This window comes from Bombina bombina, chromosome 1 (assembly GCF_027579735.1).
Source record: "Bombina bombina isolate aBomBom1 chromosome 1, aBomBom1.pri, whole genome shotgun sequence".
Classification (NCBI taxonomy): Eukaryota; Metazoa; Chordata; class Amphibia; order Anura; family Bombinatoridae; genus Bombina; species Bombina bombina.
In genome coordinates, this window is record NC_069499.1 from 1,497,971,565 (window position 1) to 1,497,990,888 (window position 19,324).

The 19,324-nt window shown below is 38.6% G+C and overlaps 1 protein-coding gene across 1 annotated transcript in view; it reads left to right on the forward strand.

The window, feature by feature from the left end:
- Positions 1–19,324, forward strand: part of RGS9 (regulator of G protein signaling 9) — a 474,238-nt gene that overhangs the window by 210,807 nt on the left and 244,107 nt on the right. The window contains 2 exon segments of the mRNA XM_053707768.1: positions 7,834–7,915; positions 17,711–17,785. Coding sequence (XP_053563743.1) covers positions 7,834–7,915; positions 17,711–17,785 — 157 coding nt within the window.

Sequence of the window (19,324 nt, forward strand, 5' to 3'; positions counted from 1 at the left end):
GGAAGGAGCTGTTGCTCGCTACAGACAAGGCTGGAGACCTAACCAGTCCTGGAACAAGGGCAAGCAGGCCAGGAAACCTGCTGCTGCCCCTAAGACAGCATGAATCGAGGGCCCCCGATCCGGGAACGGATCTAGTGGGGGGCAGACTTTCTCTCTTCGCCCAGGCTTGGGCAAGAGATGTCCAGGATCCCTGGGCGTTAGAGATCATATCTCAGGGATACCTTCTAGACTTCAAATTCTCTCCCCCAAGAGGGAGATTTCATCTGTCAAGGTTGTCAACAAACCAAATAAAGAAAGAGGCGTTTCTACGCTGCGTACAAGATCTTTTATTAATGGGAGTGATCCATCCGGTTCCGCGGTCAGAACAAGGACAAGGGTTTTACTCAAATCTGTTTGTGGTTCCCAAAAAATAGGGAGCTTTCAGGCCAATCTTGGATTTAAAGATCCTAAACAAATTCCTAAGAGTTCCATCGTTCAAAATGGAAACTATACGGACAATTTTACCCATGATCCAAAAGGGTCAGTACATGACCACAGTGGATTTAAAGGATGCTTACCTTCACATACCGATTCACAAAGATCATTACCGGTATCTAAGGTTTGCCTTTCTAGACAGGCATTACCAGTTTGTAGCTCTTCCATTCGGATTGGCTACGGCTCCGAGAATCTTCACAAAGGTTCTGGGTGCTCTTCTGGCGGTACTAAGACCGCGAGGAATTGCGGTAGCTCCGTACCTAGACGACATTCTGATACAAGCTTCAAGCTTTCAAACTGCCAAGTCTCATACAGAGTTAGTACTGGCATTTCTAAGGTCGCATGGATGGAAGGTGAACGAAAAGAAGAGTTCTCTCTTTCCACTCACAAGAGTTCCCTTCTTGGGGACTCTTATAGATTCTGTAGAAATGAAGATTTACCTGACAGAAGACAGGTTAACAAAGCTTCAAAATGCATGCCGTGTCCTTCATTCCATTCAACACCCGTCAGTAGCTCAATGCATGGAGGTGATCGGCTTAATGGTAGCAGCAATGGACATAGTACCCTTTGCACGCCTACATCTCAGACCGCTGCAATTGTGCATGCTAAGTCAGTGGAATGGGGATTACTCAGACTTGTCCCCTACTCTGAATCTGGATCAAGAGACCAGAAATTCTCTTCTATGGTGGCTTTCTCGGCCACATCTGTCCAGGGGGATGCCATTCAGCAGGCCAGACTGGACAATTGTAACAACAGACGCCAGCCTACTAGGTTGGGGCGCTGTCTGGAATTCTCTGAAGGCTCAGGGACAATGGAATCAGGAGGAGAGTCTCCTACCAATAAACATTCTGGAATTGAGAGCAGTTCTCAATGCCCTTCTGGCTTGGCCCCAGTTAACAACTCGGGGGTTCATCAGGTTTCAGTCGGACAACATCACGACTGTAGCTTACATCAACCATCAGGGAGGGACAAGAAGCTCCCTAGCAATGATGGAAGTATCAAAGATAATTCGCTGGGCAGAGTCTCACGGCGGATTTCTTAAGTCGTCAGACTTTTCATCCGGGGGAGTGGGAACTTCATCCGGAGGTCTTTGCCCAAATACTTCGACGTTGGGGCAAACCAGAGATAGATCTCATGGCGTCTCGACAGAACACCAAGCTTCCTCGTTACGGGTCCAGATCCAGGGATCCGGGAGCGGTTCTGATAGATGCTTTGACAGCACCTTGGACCTTCGGGATGGCTTATGTGTTTCCACCCTTCCCGATGCTTCCTCGATTGATTGCCAGAATCAAACAGGAGAGAGCATCAGTGATTCTAATAGCGCCTGCATGGCCACGCAGGACTTGGTATGCAGATCTAGTGGACATGTCATCCTGTCCACCTTGGTCGCTACCTCTGAAACAGGACCTTCTGATCCAGGGTCCCTTCAAACATCAAAATCTAATTTCTCTGAAGCTGACTGCTTGGAAATTGAACGCTTGATTTTATCAAAACGTGGTTTTTCTGAGTCAGTTATTGATACCTTAATACAGGCTAGGAAGCCTGTTACCAGAAAGATTTACCATAAGATATGGCGCAAATACTTATATTGGTGCGAATCCAAGAGTTACTCATGGAGTAAGGTTAGGATTCCGAGGATATTGTCTTTTCTACAAGAAGGTTTAGAAAAGGGTTTATCCGCTAGTTCCTTAAAGGGACAGATTTCAGCTCTGTCCATTCTTTTACACAAACGTCTGTCAGAAGTTCCGGACGTTCAAGCTTTTTGTCAGGCTTTAGCTAGGATCAAGCCTGTGTTTAAAACTGTTGCTCCACCATGGAGTTTGAACTTAGTTCTTAATGTTTTACAGGGGGTTCCGTTTGAACCCCTTCATTCCATTGATATCAAGTTGTTATCTTGGAAAGTTCTGTTTTTAATGGCGATTTCCTCGGCTCGAAGAGTCTCTGAGTTATCTGCCTTACATTGTGATTCTCCTTATCTGATTTTTCATTCAGACAAGGTAGTTCTGCGTACTAAACCTGGGTTCCTACCTAAGGTGGTCACTAACAGGAATATCAATCAAGAGATTGTGGTTCCATCTTTGTGTCCTAATCCTTCTTCGAAAAAGGAACGTCTGCTACACAATCTAGATGTAGTCCGTGCCCTGAAATTTTATCTACAGGCAACTAAGGATTTTCGACAAACGTCTTCCCTGTTTGTCGTTTATTCTGGTCAGAGGAGAGGTCAAAAAGCTTCGGCTACCTCTCTCTCCTTTTGGCTTCGTAGCATAATACGGTTAGCCTATGAGACTGCTGGACAGCAGCCTCCTGAAAGAATTACAGCACATTCTACTAGAGCTGTGGCTTCCACTTGGGCCTTTAAGAATGAGGCTTCTGTTGAACAGATTTGCAAGGCACATAAGAATATACATTTATTTTATGTCTTATTAAAATCTAACAACTGAAAAAAATAATTAAGGAAATTATTATTAGTCAAGTCATGCCTACATGTACATAAAACAAAGATGAGACAGAGTCAGAGTAAGATATAAGGGTAATAGGATATTGCTCTTTAAAGAGGTTACACAGTCTGAGCAGCAGATCAGGTCTCAGCAACCTTCGCACCCCAGATATTTTGGAACTATATTTCCCATGATGCTGAGACACTTTTTAGGCTAGCTGAGCATCATGGGAAATATAGTTCCAACACATCTGGGGTGCCAAGGTTGCTGGCACCTGCAGTAGATGAAGACACAATATGGGGGTAGTTGCTTGCAGGGACTCATTTTCACACATATCCACATATCGCACTTGAAAGGGGACTGAGTATTGTATATTATATGATTATGTTTGATAAGCTGTCAGAATTTGATTGGTCTCGGAATCTTTGAAATCTGTTTTTGATTGGTGAGTTTATATCATGATGTTTTCCATGTCAACACAGCTTTTCATTTATTCTCATATTTGTGAAGATTGTTAAATATACTTAACCCCTTTGTTGTGTTTAGGTTCTGATGTCGTTTCTGATGGCATCAGAACGAGGCTGCCATTAAAACCTATGGAAGGAGGCTCTCATGAGCGTAATGCTTCCCAGCAATGTGAACGCGAGCAATGTGAAGCATTGCTGCAACTTGTAATACCAGCACACATTTGCGTGCGCAGGTATTACACAGTAAAGCGCAAATATCACTTTTTTATTAATATATAAACTGAATGTATGATAAACTTTATTTTGTTGCTCCATTAGACTAAACTGAAATGCTAGGATTTACAATCACTTTAACTAAATGTGACAGAAAATAACTAATCATTATTTAAAGGGACATTAAACTGCTGTACACAACTACAAAATAACAGGGACTACTCACTATATTAGTTTTATCTTGTTTCTCCATCTCTTTTCAATTCATTTTTCCTGTTTTAATAGTTTAAAGTGCCATATACTGAGGTTCCACCTCTTCATACTGGGCACCGCCATCTTAGAGCTTAAGTATTCTCACACTCACAGATCAGTAACATTGCCCACTTGTTTATAGCTGTATCATTTGATTGGAGTTAGTGTGCACAATACATCATGTGAGCTTTCCATTTTTGCATTTTTTACACAGTTTTACAGTTACACAAAATTTTTAAAAAGCACTCACCAATAATATATACCAATACAGTTGTTGCAAAAATGTACAGCTACTGCCTTGTATCGTGCACCCTCAGCTGAAGCACTTTATACAGTTGTCAAAAAGTTGACAACCTCATTGATATGTAAATGCACACTGCTTCTGACACAATATGTGAGAATACTTGAGCTCCAAGATGGCGGCGCCCCGTATGAAGAGTAGTATCTGGTACCTTTAACATTTTAAAACAGGAAAACTGATTTGAAAAGAGCTGCAGGAACAGGATAAAATGCAATAAAATAGTGAGTAGTTACTATTCTTTTGTAGTTGTGCAGTTTAATATTAATGTTATTTAATACCCCCCAACTGTCCTGATTTTAGGGGTTTGTCCCGCTGTCCCGGGTTGCTTGCCATCAGTCCCGCATTGCCCCATGCAAAAACGGACTTTTCTCTCCCAGGGTTAGATACCTGTAAGATTCCCTGTGGAAAAGGAATGGTGTGTGGGTTAAGAGTAAGAAGGCTGTATACCCTCTGACCTCAGGTAATGGTGACCTCTAACCTCTGGTAGTGATGACGGCTAACCCCTGGTGATAATACTAGCATGCCTTCAGTTTTTTACGATGAGCAGTGCTAACACCAGGGTAATGAACAGTGGCAGCCTCAAACTGCCAGCTAATGTGCTTGCCAACCCCAGAACAGATACCCATATATGTTGTAGTCTGTGTGTGTATCTGTATGTTATTCCAAAATTCAAAAGGATTTCCAGCCTCCAAGTCATAATTTAAAAGACTTTTATTGTTTCATGCAGGGTCCATACAAAAAAACAACAACGTTTCAAACCAACAATTGGTTTTTAGGACATGACTAAGAACCAATTGTTGGTTTGAAACGTTGTTGTTTTTTTGTATGGACCCTGCATGAAACAATAAAGGTCTTTTAAATTATGACATGGAGGCTGGAAATCCTTTTGAATTTTGGAATATGATATTGGGACCTGGCTAATCCCCTTTTCCGTGCCCCAACATATTGTGTGAGAGGTGCTGACTTCAATTAAAAATTATTCTAATTGTGTATCTGTATGTATAAGTGTGTGTGTATCTGCATGTTGAAGTGTAAGCTATGTAGTGTGTGTGTATCTGCATGTATAAGTGTATGTAGTGTGTGTGTATCTGCATGTATAAGTGTAAGCTATGTAGTGTGTGTGCATCTGTATGTATAAGTGTGTGTGTCTGCATGTATACGTGTATGCTATGTAGTGTGTGTGTCTGCATGTATAAGTGTAAGCTATGTAGTGTGTGTGTATCTGCATGTATAAGTGTATGTAGTGTGTGTATCTGCATGTATAAGTGTAAGCTATGTAGTGTGTGTGCATCTGTATGTATAAGTGTGTGTGTCTGCATGTATATGTGTATGCTATGTAGTGTGTTTGTCTGCATGTATAAGTGTAAGCTATGTAATGTGTGTGTATCTGCATGTATAAGTGTAAGCTATGTAGTGTGTGTGTGTATCTGCATGTATAAGTGTAAGCTATGTAGTGTGTGTGTATCTGCATGTATAAGTGTATGCTATGTAGTGTGTGTATCTGCATGTATAAGTGTAAGCTATGTAGTGTGTGTGTATCTGCATGTATAAGTGTTTGCTATGCAGTGTGTGTGTATCTACATGTATAAGTGTATGCTACGTAGTGTGTGTGTATCTGCATGTATAAGTGTATGCTATGAAGTATGTGTGTGTGTACCTGCATGTATAAGTGTATGCTATGCAGTGTGTGTATCTGCATGTGTAAGTGTATGCTGTGTAGTGTGTGTGTATTTGCATGTGTATGTGTATGCTGTGTAGTGTGTGTGTGTATCTGCATGTGTAAGTGTATGCTGTGTAGTGTGTGTGTGTATCTGCATGTGTAAGTGTATGTTATGTAGTGTGTGTGTGTATCTGCATGTATAAGTGTAAGCTATGTAGTGTGTGTGTGTATCTGCATGTATAAGTGTATGCTGTGTAGTGTGTGTGTGTATCTGCATGTGTAAGTGTATGCCATGCAGTGTGTGTGTATCTGCATATGTAAGTGTATGCTGTATAGTGTGTGTGAGTATCTGCATGTGTAAGTGTATGCTGTATAGTGTGTGTATCTGCATATGTAAGTGTATGCTGTATAGTGTGTGTGAGTATCTGCATGTGTAAGTGTATGCTGTATAGTGTGTGTATCTGCATGTGTAAGTGTATGCTGTGTAGTGTGTGTGTGTATCTGCATGTGTAAGTGTATGCTATGTAGTTTGTGTTTCTGTTTTTGAGTGTATGTACATGTATTATGTAGCTTGCGTTACTGTGCATTTTTGCAGACTGTAAAGGCTAGAATCTAGACTATTAATGGGGAATGCAGAGAGCAGTTTTAAATAATCTATTATTAAATGTCCAATTCAGATGAAAATATTTAGCACTGTCTCTGCAAAGGCTAATTAAATACAGAGCTCACATAGATTTACCAGTTGTTTGAGCTTGTGTTTGATTTGCTGCCTAAGAGTATTAAAATAAATGACTTTATTTAGAATTTAATTTATATTACTTTGGTCTAATAATTTTTTAAGCCCCGTCCCTTCTCCTGCCCACCACATATCACACTTTTGCTGTGGGGGGCTGTCCCTCTTTTGAATTTGGAAATGTTGGGAGGTATGTTATCTGCTTGAATTGATTAATAAATGCACGGCATAAAGCTATCTCTCATCATAAGAAAACACACACACAAATATATTGTATGCCAAAGTAATAAAGATAAAACAATGCATAGCCATTTTGTTATCCTAGCATGGTAGGATTTCCACTCATCCAGTATTTTATGCACACAAGGCGTTATTTTGATAGTTATGGCCTTTGTAGATCATATAGAAAACCAGAGATAAATGTTCTGATATTTCCACTGTTTGACTGCAGTTATTTGAAATACAAATACTGATTTTAGATAAATTGACACCGCTGCTGCCACTATTGTTTTCCAAATTAATAATGCAACTACTGCAGCCAATATTACCTCATTTTACTATTTTATTTTTTACAACAAAGATGACAGCAGTGAGGTTACAGTGTATGGGGGTAAGTTGTTAAGTTGCATTTAAAGGGACATGAAACCCAACATTTTTCTTTTATGTTTCAGACAGAACATGTGATTTTAAACAACTTTCCAATTTTGTTCTATTATCTAAATTGCTTCATTCTCTTGGTATCCTTAGTTGAAAAGCATATCTAGGTAGGCTCAGGAGCAGCAATGCATTACTGGAAGCTAGCTGCTGATTGGTGGCTGCAGAAAAATGCCTCTCTTCATTGGTTCATCAGATATCTTCATATAGCTCCCAGTAGTGCATAGCTGCTCCTTCAAAAAGGGATACCCAGAGAATGAAGTAAATTAGATAAAAGAAGTAAATTGGAAAGTTGTTTAAAATCACATGTTCTATTTGAATCATGAAAAATAAGAAAAAGAAAAATGTTGGGTTTCATGTCCCTTTAAATATGTTCAAACATCACTGAAGAGCACTTTTTTGATCTCTCAGACTTGCCCTAAATTCTCCATCATAGTGTAATTACACAGTAGCAAAAGCTGTGGATTCTGGGTAATGAGATGCAAATGAAAACTACAAGTGCATCAGTCAAGAGAAAAGCACAGAGAGAACAGTTATGATAATGGCCACTTGTTATATTGTATTAAAACTGGCTGGCTTTGCTCTTAGTAATGCTGATATGAACGTCTGTTTTTTTTTAACATTTTTTTATTTTATTTTAGAGCAGGAAAAGAGAGGAAAAAATCTGATCGTGTAGTGCTGGACTGCCAGGAGAAGGCGTATTGGCTGGTTCACAGACCCCCTGTAAGTAAACGTGTTTCATTTTATACTAACCAACAAATAAAAAAAATATCTTCAGGATTATAACCAATCCTTCTATAATATGACAAAGCTTTAGGGAATAGGAAACGGCACTGTATTAACTGAATAATAAAAAATGCTCGGAACAAATTCTTTTCCTGTCTAGAAGTGCCAGCGCTGATCTATAGGGGCCGATTATAGGGGCCGCTGTAGTTGTTCATGTCCGCCTCACATTGATAAATGCTGACAGCATATGCTGTCGACATTTATAATTGCACAAGCAGTTCTTGTGAAATGCTTGTGCAATGCTGCCCCCTGCACATTCGCGGCCAATCACCCGCTAGCAGGGGGTGTGAATCATCCCGACCGCTGCTTCTTAACTTCAGTTTCAGGGGAACCTTAAACTACGGGGGTAGATTGCAGCATCCGCTGCTTGATAAATCTACCCCATAAAATCAGTATTCTTCACAAAACATTTTGCCAGTCGGGTGGCATTATAAAGTATCTGGGTGGGGGCAGTGCAATACTTTCTGCTATCTGAAGCACAACATATTTGCATAATTTAACATAAATGCATTTAATAATAATTTGAGTAATAAACATTGGAAAACATTAACAAATTTTAGCCGGGTGGTCAGTAAAACCAGCCGAGTTGGGCACAAATTACAAAGGTCCTGGAGAGTATTATAGTATAACGTCAGGGAAAAGTGCAAGAATTCCCACAATTCCAATTGATAGATTGCCCTTTCTCTTGCCGTCACATTTTTACATCTCCTCCTTTCTATACTTTTTTTTTACTGTTTTTCTTGCCAATTTCGTAGCAGATATTTTCTTTTATAAGGTGGTGAGAGTCCATGACACAAGAGCCATGACATCTGGGATTAAACTCCTCTACAACAGTAGGCAGGCAAAAATTACCCACCACCATGAGCTTTAATCCCTCCCACTCCCTGATTTTGCCTTCACAGGAGAAAGGTAAAAATGTGAGGTGGTTAGACTCCTTCGTGGAAAGGGGTAATCAAACTGCTGTGAGGCCCTCAGAGGCCAGAAAAAGGGCAGAGTAGTGTAGAGGAGTACCATAGGCAGTGAGAGTAATTCTCCTGAGGGGGTTTTTCACTAGACTGCTGCAGATAGTCACTGGGACTGGTCCTGCAGCCTCCTCTCATTGGCCGTTGCCAGGGTACCTCCTATGCAAGATTTGGTAAAGTTTGGAAACTGGTGGTAACATAAAACAATCTCCATAGACATTAATGGAGATAAATGTTTTTATCACCAGTTTCCACTATTTACCACCTCAATGGAAACTAGGCCTTAGATTGGCTCTTCTGCTGGAGTAAGCACAGTAGTGTGAGTGTTACACTGGTAATTATAAAACCTTCACTCACACAGCCCACAGGCTTCTTAGCAGTATACTACTTTGTGTACATCAGGGCCTGGGGACACACGTTGCTTTTTAACTATGTACACTGACATGTAACAGGACATTAATTTATACTCTTTGAGAGAGTTTGTATTATTTGAGACTTATGTACTCTCTGTGGTGAGCCTTTTTAATCAGCATATCTGACACAGCTAGCTGTTAGTCTTAGTCCTTTTTATAGCACAGCACTGCTTGTCTCATATCGGACATGAGGGGATAACGCTGCTATAAGGCTTTTGAGGTTGACTATGACAGCAATATAGTGAGCAGCGGTTTTGCTTGTTAGGGCTTCTGCTTCCTTCTCTTTCTCTCTCAGAGCGGTGGTGGCTGTGTGCGTTCTGCCATGCTGGTGCTCTGTTTCCCATCCTACTCACCTAGATTGTAAGTTCCCCCTGTTTTTGTCTGTAAAATTTTGTCTTATCGTATTGTTTCTCCATTGTACTGTTATCCTTGTACCCATGGGCAGTGCTGCGGAATCTGTTGGCGCTTTATAAATAAAGAATAATAATAATAATGGGATAAGGGGGTAAAGTACCCACGCATCAAGAACTTGGTTGGGGCATTAAACTATTCTTTATTCTGTGTCATTTGTATTGATTTTAGGCTTAATTTGCTAGGCTTATATCAGCCTTGGTTAAGCATTTTCCTACAATGATCACATCATTGTGTTGTTGGGTATACATGTGTTATACCATTGTCTTGTAATCTCACAGTGCTGATGTCGGTATTATCTGCATATCAGTTAATATTTATACACCTCTGTATACTGTCATATTTGTGTGTGTTTATCTGATCTGTTGCTGCCGTCTTATCTGTAAATTATGAAGCAGGCTAGAACTGTCCCCTCTCCTAGCATTCACGCTGATCTATGGATTTTTGCCATCTCAGAATCGGGTTTTTCTTCAGATGGAGAAATTTCATCTGAGGAGGATCAGGATTTGTCCTTGGAACAGGATTCAGAATCTTCCTCTTTTATTTAAATTGGAACATTTACAGTCCCTTTTGCGAGAGGTTTTGCCGACTCTGAATATCCAGGAGTCCACTTCCTCTCAGAGCCAATCAGTCAAACAACTGGATTTATTGTTTAAACCATCTTCTAAACCTTTTAATATCTGAAATAATGAAGGAATTATTCCTACTATGCTTACTAATAACCCGTGTGGAACTCTGCTGAGGGTGGCGCGGGAATTGGCATTAACAATTTATCCATATTATCCACCTATCGAGAGTGCCGCTCTGCTGAGGTATAAAAATATTTGCACAGCAGAGTAGAGAAGGGCTGGCTAACCAGTCCGTCAGGGAGAGTGGATACATCTCAGCATAGCTTTAGCATTAAATAGACTGAACAGAGATTAGCCAATGCATAAAATTCAATCTGATTCAGGTGTGGAATGAGTTACATTTGGAGTCGCAAAGAGGAAAATAAGTGAGTAAACTGTTTCTCTAGTGAAAGACTAAAGGATAAACATGTATATTTGGGCAGACAAGTTCCCAAACAGGGAACCTGTATGCCTGTAATTACCACTGGCGATGCAGCGCTTGCGGCTAAAATTTAAGATTGCTTTCTTTCTTGTGCAATCCTGTTCTCTGGTCTCGTGCAACCAATCACACAAAAGCAGGGGCTGTCAATCACCCCAGTCTGATTAGTCCAGGGTGATTTTAAAAACTGCCAACTCTTACGACCGATGCATCTTAAATTGCGGTTAATAAAAAAAAAAAAGCCCCAAAGAACAATAAAGAAATTTGAAGCATTGTTCTTATATTATTTCACATGGGAATATGTGAATACTAATTACAGACTCCAAATTGCATTAGATAGCTCTGATTTTCCAAAATATATTCAATGAAGGAGAATCTGATATCACTGCTAGTGTATGCTGTGAAAAAAAAAACACTTTAAAAATGTGAAAAAATATCAGCAAGATCTAAAGAAGCTTTGTAATATAGTAAATGAAGTGTTGAAGACTCTTGAGGCAGCACTAGCTTACACTGAACAAGAAAAGGCAGCTGACACTGTTGTCATGTTATAGAGAAAGTGCCGTGACCTTGCCGCAAGGAAGAAAAGCCAAGCTGAGAAACTTAAAGGGACATAATACTCATATGCTAAATCACTTGAAACTGATGCAGTATAACTGTAAAAAGCTGACAATAAAATATCAACTGAGCATCTCTATCTAAAAAAAGAAGATATTTTACCTCACAATATCCTCAGCTCAGCAGAGTAAGTCCTGTGTAAAAAGTTATAATTCAGCTGCTGCCCAGCTGCAGGTAAAAAAAAATAAAAAATGAAGAAATGAACAGCAGCCAATCCGCATCAACAGTGCTGAGGTCATGAACTCTTTTACTGTGATCTCATGAGATTTCACTTAGCTCTCATGAGATTTCATGGTAAACTTCCTTAAACTGAATAGGGAAATAAGATGAGCGTTCACGAAGCTCGCTCCTTCCGCTGTCCCGGGACAGACATACTGATTTGCTGCTTAGAAGTCCTTTACAATGGGATGTGGCTACTGAGGAACTTTTGAGGTAAAATGTCTTTCTTTTTTACATACAGATGTTCAGGTGATATTTTCAAGTCAGCTTTTTACAGCTATGCTGCATCACTTTCAAGTGTTTCAACATTTGGGTATTATGGCCCTTTAAACTACTAAGATTTATTTTATTCTTATCTAGTACTGTAAATGCGCTCCATACAATAGTGTACAGCACATACTAAATATTGTGTTCAGTCTATGTGAATGACATTCAAATACCTGTGCTGTAGTAATACATTTACTATTTATATGCAACAAGTTAACAATGGTCATTTTAAACCTTTAACATCTAGTGAAACTGATTGGGTAAACCTGTGACTCCCCTTATCTTTACATATTAATGATGTAATTCATTATTATATTAATTAATTATGTATTAATATTTTTGTTGTGCAAGCAATATAGGGCTAGATTACATGTGCCGTGTTAAATTCATTGCGTTAACTTGCGTGCGTATTACAAGTTGACATGTTCTGTATGTGAAGAAAATTGGAATGTGAAATATTAATAACTCTTGTCTGGTATAATTATTTGGGTTTAATATGGTGCCTGGTTTGTCTTTTTTTGCGCTCTCCGTTGAAGTCTATGGGGAGAATAAGTTAGCATGGTTGCAATATCTGAAGTCCTTTAGTTAACACACGTTGGGTTTTCAACTTGTAATGTGCACGCTAACCCGCGTGACCCAAAATCTTTACTTCTGGCAGTGTAATTGCTCGAGAGAAAGCACTTTATAGCACGCCACTTGTAATCTAGCCCACAGTCTTTTTGATGTGCATTTTTGGTTCAACAAAGTAATACAATCATATAATATAGTTTCTGTGTACAAAAAAACCCCAATGGTATCTACACATTGGCCTAGAATTATAGAGCTCTGTTTATTAAAGGGATATAAAACAGTCTGTTTTATTGTTGTAATAGAAAAGCACTGTGCAGTGGGTGAAATCATTGCAATATTTATATTCATAATTTTAAATGGATTTGACCTTTTATTTCTTTTTTTTAAAACTTTATTTATCCAGTGTACTTCTAGTCAAAGTTCAACTAGGTAGCAGCGGTCATTCAGGGTGATTAACAGGCCCTGATAGCAGGGGGCAGCACTGCACTAGATTTCCTTGTGCAATAATAAATGTGGGCAGTGGATAAACAGCATCCACTGTCCACTCACCACTGAGACAGAGAGACAAAAGTTCTCTAGCTTGGAACCTTATCTGCCCATCTTATGAGAAATGGGGCCTATAGACTCTCATGAATTTCCTGAGGGTCCTCATGGTAAAGTCAAGATTATGTTTGAAATTCATTGAGCGTCGCTTCATTTATCTTTTTCAGTGTTTTGTTAGCGGACGTTTCTACACAATCATCTATAGTTGCATAAGGTGCACAATACATGATACCTTGTAAACGGAACACAAACTGCTAGCAACGCAGAAAAACAATAATTGCAACCACAACAATTTTGAGACACATAAAAACTGTGGCCTAGATTACGAGTTGTGCGTTAGCCTTAAAAAGCAGCGTTAAGAGGTCCTAACGCTGCTTTTTAACGCCCGCTGGTATTACGAGTCAATTGCGTATCCTATATTTTCAATGGGACTTGCATAGCGCCGGTATTACGAGTCTGACAAAAAGTGACCGGTAAACCCTCTCCTGTCAAGCCTGGTACCGCATTTTAAAGTCAGTAGTTAAGAGTTTTACACTACAGCGCCGTAGCATAAAACTCTTAACTAAAGTGCTAAAAAGTACACTAACACCCATAAACTACCTATTAACCCCTAAACCGAGGCCCCCCCCACATCGCAAACACTGAAATAAATTTTTTAACCCCTAATCTGCCGAACCGGACATCGCCGCCACTATAATAAACATATTAACCCCTAAACCGCCGCACTCCCGCATCGCAAACACTAGTTAAATATTATTAACCCCTAATCTGCCGTCCCTAACATCGCTGACACCTACCTACATTTATTAACCCCTAATCTGCCGCCCCCAACGTCGTCGCCACTATAATAAAGTTATTAACCCCTAAACCTAAGTCTAACCCTAACCCTAACACCCCCTAACTTAAATATAATTTAAATAAATCTAAATAAAATTACTACAATTAACTAAATAATTCCTATTTAAAACTAAATACTTGCCTATAAAATAAACCATAAGCTAGCTACAATATAACTAATAGTTACATTGTAGCTAGCTTAGGGTTTATTTTTATTTTACAGGCAAATTTGTATTTATTTTAACTAGGTAGAATAGTTACTAAATAGTTATTAACTATTTACTAACTACCTAGTTAAAATAAAGACAAATTTACCTGTAAAATAAAACCTAACCTAAGTTACAATTACACCTAACACTACACTATAATTAAATTAATTACCTAAATTAAATACAATTAATTACAATTCAATAAAATTATCTAAAGTACGAAAATTATCTAATGTACGAAAACCCCCCACTAAATTACAGAAAATAATAAAGAATTTACACGATTTTTAAACTAATTACACCTATTCTAATCCCCCTAACAAAATATGGACCCGCCCCGCGCCGGATGGATGAAGATAGAAGATGCCGCCTGGATGAAGACTTCTGCCCGTCTGGAGGACCACATCTTCCCGGTTGGATGAAGACTTCTGCCCGTCTGGAGGACCACTTCTGCCGGATTCGTTGAGGACTTCTGCCCGGTTGGGTGAAGACTTCTCACGGTAGGGTGATCTTCAAGGGGTTAGTGTTAGGTTTTTTTAAGGGGGCATCGGTGGGTTTTAGAGTAGGGTTGGTTGTTTGGGTGGTGGGTTTTGATGTTGGGGGGGTATTTGTACTTTTTTTTTACAGGTAAAAGAGCTGATTACTTTGGGGGCAATGCCCCGTAAAAGGCCCTTTTAAGGGCTATTTGTAATTTAGTGTAGGGTAGGGCTTTTTTTATTTTGGGGGGCTTTTTTATTTTGTTAGGGGGATTAGAGTAGGTGTAATTAGTTTAAAAATCGTGTAATTTCTTTATTATTTTCTGTAATTTAGTGTTTGTTTTTTTTTCGTACTTATTAATAATAATTTTATTTAATTTTAATTAATTGTATTTGACTTAGGAAATTAATTTAATTATAGTGTAGTGTTAATAACTATTGTACCTAGTTAAAATAAATACAAAGTTGCCTGTAAAATAAAAATAAACCCTAAGCAGGCTACAATGTAACTATTAGTTATATTGTAGCTAGTTTATGGTTTATTTTATAGGTAAGTATTTAGTTTTAAATAGGAATTATTTAGTTAATTGTAGTAATTTTATTTAGATTTATTTAAATTATATTTAAGTTAGGGGGTGTTAGGGTTAGACTTAGGTTTAGTGGTTAATAACTTTATTATAGTGGCGGCGACGTTGGGGGCGGCAGATTAGGGGTTAATAAATGTAGGTAGGTTGCGGCGACATAGGGGGCGGCAGATTATGTGTTAAAAAATAAAATGTAGGTGTCGGCGATGTTGGGGGCGGCAGATTAGGGGTTCATAAGTATAATGTAGGTGGCGGCGGTGTCCAGAGCGGCAGATTAGGGGTTAATAGTATAATGCAGGTGTCGGCGATGTCGGGGGCGGCAGATTAGGGGTTAATAAGTGTAAGATAAGGGGTGTTTAGACTCGGGGTTCATGTTAGGTTGTTAGGTGTAGACATAACTTTTATTTCCCCATAGGAATCAATGGGGCTGCGTTAGGAGCTTTACGCTGCTTTTTTGCAGGTGTTAGGTTTTTTTTCAGCCGGCTCTCCCCCATTGATTCCTATGGGGAAATCATGCACGAGCACGTTTTACCTGCTCACCGCTAACGTAAGCAGTGCTGGTATTGAGGTGAAATGTGGAGCAAAATTTTGCTCTTCGCTCACTTTTTTGCGGCATAGCCGAGTTTGTAAAAGCCCGTAATACCAGCGTTGTCTGTAAGTGAGCGGTGAACATAAACTGCTCATTAGCACCACACAGCCTCTAACACAAAACTCGTAATCTAGGCGTGTATTTGTAAATGTCTGTAATTATAACATATTCATATATCTGTTTTTTTATGGTCATCTGCTCAACAGAACAAGGGGTGTCTCAGAAACCTCAAAATCATGAACAATGGGTTGACATGGGCATTCTGGGGTGTTCCAAATATTTTTTTTGGCTACATAATTCCATAAAGATCTCATCACCCTTGTGAAGTATCTTGTGTTGCTTTTTTCTTAATTTATTTTTCCTTTACTATTCAACATTTTTTTTTCTCACATCTTAGAGTGGAATGTTTTATTAAGGGTGGTCCCCCCCCCCCAATATTAGGGTTTATCAGAGTCTATCAGCTGAGGCCTTTTTCGGCTATTTTTCTGGCCGAAAAGGCCACTTTTTGATTTAGCGCAATTTGTATTGTTTAAAAAGATAGATAATCCCTTTATTACCCATCCCCAGTTTTGCACAGTTATATTTATATACTTTTTACCTCTGTGATTATCTTATATCGAAGCCTCTGCAGACTGCCCCTTATATCAGTTCTTTTGACAGAATTGCATTTTAGCCAATCAGTGCTTACTCCTAGGTAACTCCACAGGCGTCAGCACAATGTTATCTATATGGCACACATAAACTAACACCCTCTAGCTGTGAAAAGCTGTCAAATGCATTCAGACAACAGGTGGTCTTCAATGGTTTAGAAATTAGCATATGAGCCTACTTAGGTTTAGCATTCAACTAAGAATACCAAGAGAACAAAGCAAATTTGATGATAAAAGTGAATTAAAAAGTTGTTCACAATTGCATGCTCTATCTGAATCATGAAAGTTTAATTTTGGATAGACTTTCTCTTTAAGTAATGCTGGTGTGCTAAACCAGTGCTTTCACAATCAATACATGTAAATATAGTTAAAAAAAAACAATTTAAAATATTAAAAGTGACAATAAAGTGATCAGGGGGCAGCCTTAGTAACCATCCTACACATTTGGAGACCAAACCGTAGCATAGCGTAGGCACTGTATATTTAGAAATAGTGAAGCCCATTGAGAGAAAGGGAATGGTTAAGAAATTAGTCTTTTATGCAGCAATATATTTTCTTTATGATTAATGACTACTTTCAAAGTGAAACGCGTCAGGGATTTGGTTTATACCTTCTTCCTCTTTGCTTTTATGAGCTAAATTATATTGATGCATATTTTTGGAGTCCCTGTGCAATATTTATTGTTTTATGAGATTTCCCTTTTCATTACTGTTTTTCAATGTGGTGACGTGTGTTTGCAATAATCAGTACGTATTTACTAACGCAGGATGCAGAAACAGGAAGTGGTGTACTTGGCAAAAAAAAAAGTCAGAAGTAATGGTGTTTCTTTTATATCATATTGCTTAAGCTCTGATATGATCAATTTGAAACTATTATTTGATGATTTCAGCAGTTTTATTATTTCAGAATAATAGCAAAGGAAGCAGGCAATGAAACCATCTCTACTACTGGTGCAATGTTTATTCCTAGCATTGCATGTACGAATATTAGAAAATGTTTTAAACTTTCTGTCAAGTGACTTATGTTTGATAATTTCACTACTAAAAGCATCAGCTGATATCTGTTGTTCTTTTATGGTGATTAAACATTATTTAAAAAACACTATGGGCTAGATTACAAGTGGAGCACTAATTTATCACGTGCCCGTAAATGGGCAAATTCAAAGATTTACAGGCACGCGATACATAACCAGACAAGTCGCTGATTATTGCTACCACGAGCTCGCGGCAGCAATTAGCACAACCTACTGCATCTTCTTTGCCGATTTACATTTATTTTTACTACAATATTGACTAATGCACCTTGTTTAAAATACTAAACAAAGAATTTGTGTTTTTCAGCCAGGAAACCTAGATGTTTTGGATTACGGATTGAACAGGGCAACAGATCCTAATGTCACTAAGGTAAACAGGTAAGTTCAGCTCTTTACATCATATTTGCTGATTGTGAGTTGTAGTTCACTTTATGTATTATTTTCCAACTTTTACTAAGCCGGCTTTAGTGATACATAATTGTTTTAGTACATATTGCAAGTTATGTTATAAATATAGACATAAAACACCTTGAGATTGTACAATAAAATATTTAAAGGGATAGTCTAGTCAAAAATTAACTTTCATGATTCAGATAGATCATGCAACTTTCTAATTTATTCCTATTATCAATTTTTCTTCGTTCTCTTGGTACCTTTATTTCTTGCTTTTTAATTGGTATCTAAATGTAACCACCAATCAGCAAGGGCTACCCAGGTTCTGAACCAAAAATCGTCCGGCTTACATTCAAATAAAGATACCAAGAGAACGAAGAAAAATTAATAATATGAGTTAAAGGGACAGTCTACACCAGAATTTTTATTGTTTTAAAAGATAGATAATCCCTTTTTCTTCTGTTAAGTGTGATCAGTCCACGGGTCATCATTACTTCTGGGATATTACTCCTCCCCAACAGGAAGTGCAAGAGGATTCACCCAGCAGAGCTGCATATAGCTCCTCCCCTCTACGTCACTCCCAGTCATTCTCTTGCACCCAACGACTAGATAGGATGTGTGAGAGGACTATGGTGATTATACTTAGTTTTATATCTTCAATCAAAAGTTTGTTATTTTAAAATAGCACCGGAGTGTGTTATTACCTCTCTGGCAGAGTTTGAAGAAGAATCTACCAGAGTTTTTGCTATGATTTTAGCCGGAGTAGTTAAGATCATATTGCTGTTTCTCGGCCATCTGAGGAGAGGTAAACTTCAGATCAGGGGACAGCGGGCAGATGAATCTGCATAGAGGTATGTAGCAGCTTTTATTTTCTGACAATGGAATTGATGAGAAAATCCTGCCATACCGATATAATGTCATGTATGTATACTTTACACTTCAGTATTCTGGGGAATGGTACTTCACTAGAATTACACTGTAAGAAATACATAAAGCTGTTTAATAACTAGAGATTATGTTTAACGTTTTTGCTGGAATGTAAAATCGTTTTCATTTACTGAGGTACTGAGTGAATAAATGTTTGGGCACTATTTTTCCACTTGGCAGTTGCTTAATCTGTTTTCTGACAGTTTCTGTTCTCCCTCACTGCTGTGTGTGAGGGGGAGGGGCCGTTTTTTTGGCGCTTTTACTACGCATCAAATATTTCAGTCAGCAACTCATTGTATTCCCTGCATGATCCGGTTCATCTCTACAGAGCTCAGGGGTCTTCAAAACTTATTTTGAGGGAGGTAATTTCTCTCAGCAGAGCTGTGAGAATTGTAGTTTGACTGAGATAAAAACGTTTATTCTGTAATTTGTTTCCTGCTTTCAGAATTTGTTATCTTTGCTAATGGGATTAAACCTTTGCTAAAGTTGTGTTGTTTACAAGGATTGAGGCTATAACTGTTTCAATTTATTAATTTTCAACTGTCATAGATCTTCTGTGCTTCTTAAAGGCACAGTACGTTTTAATATTATTCTAATTGAA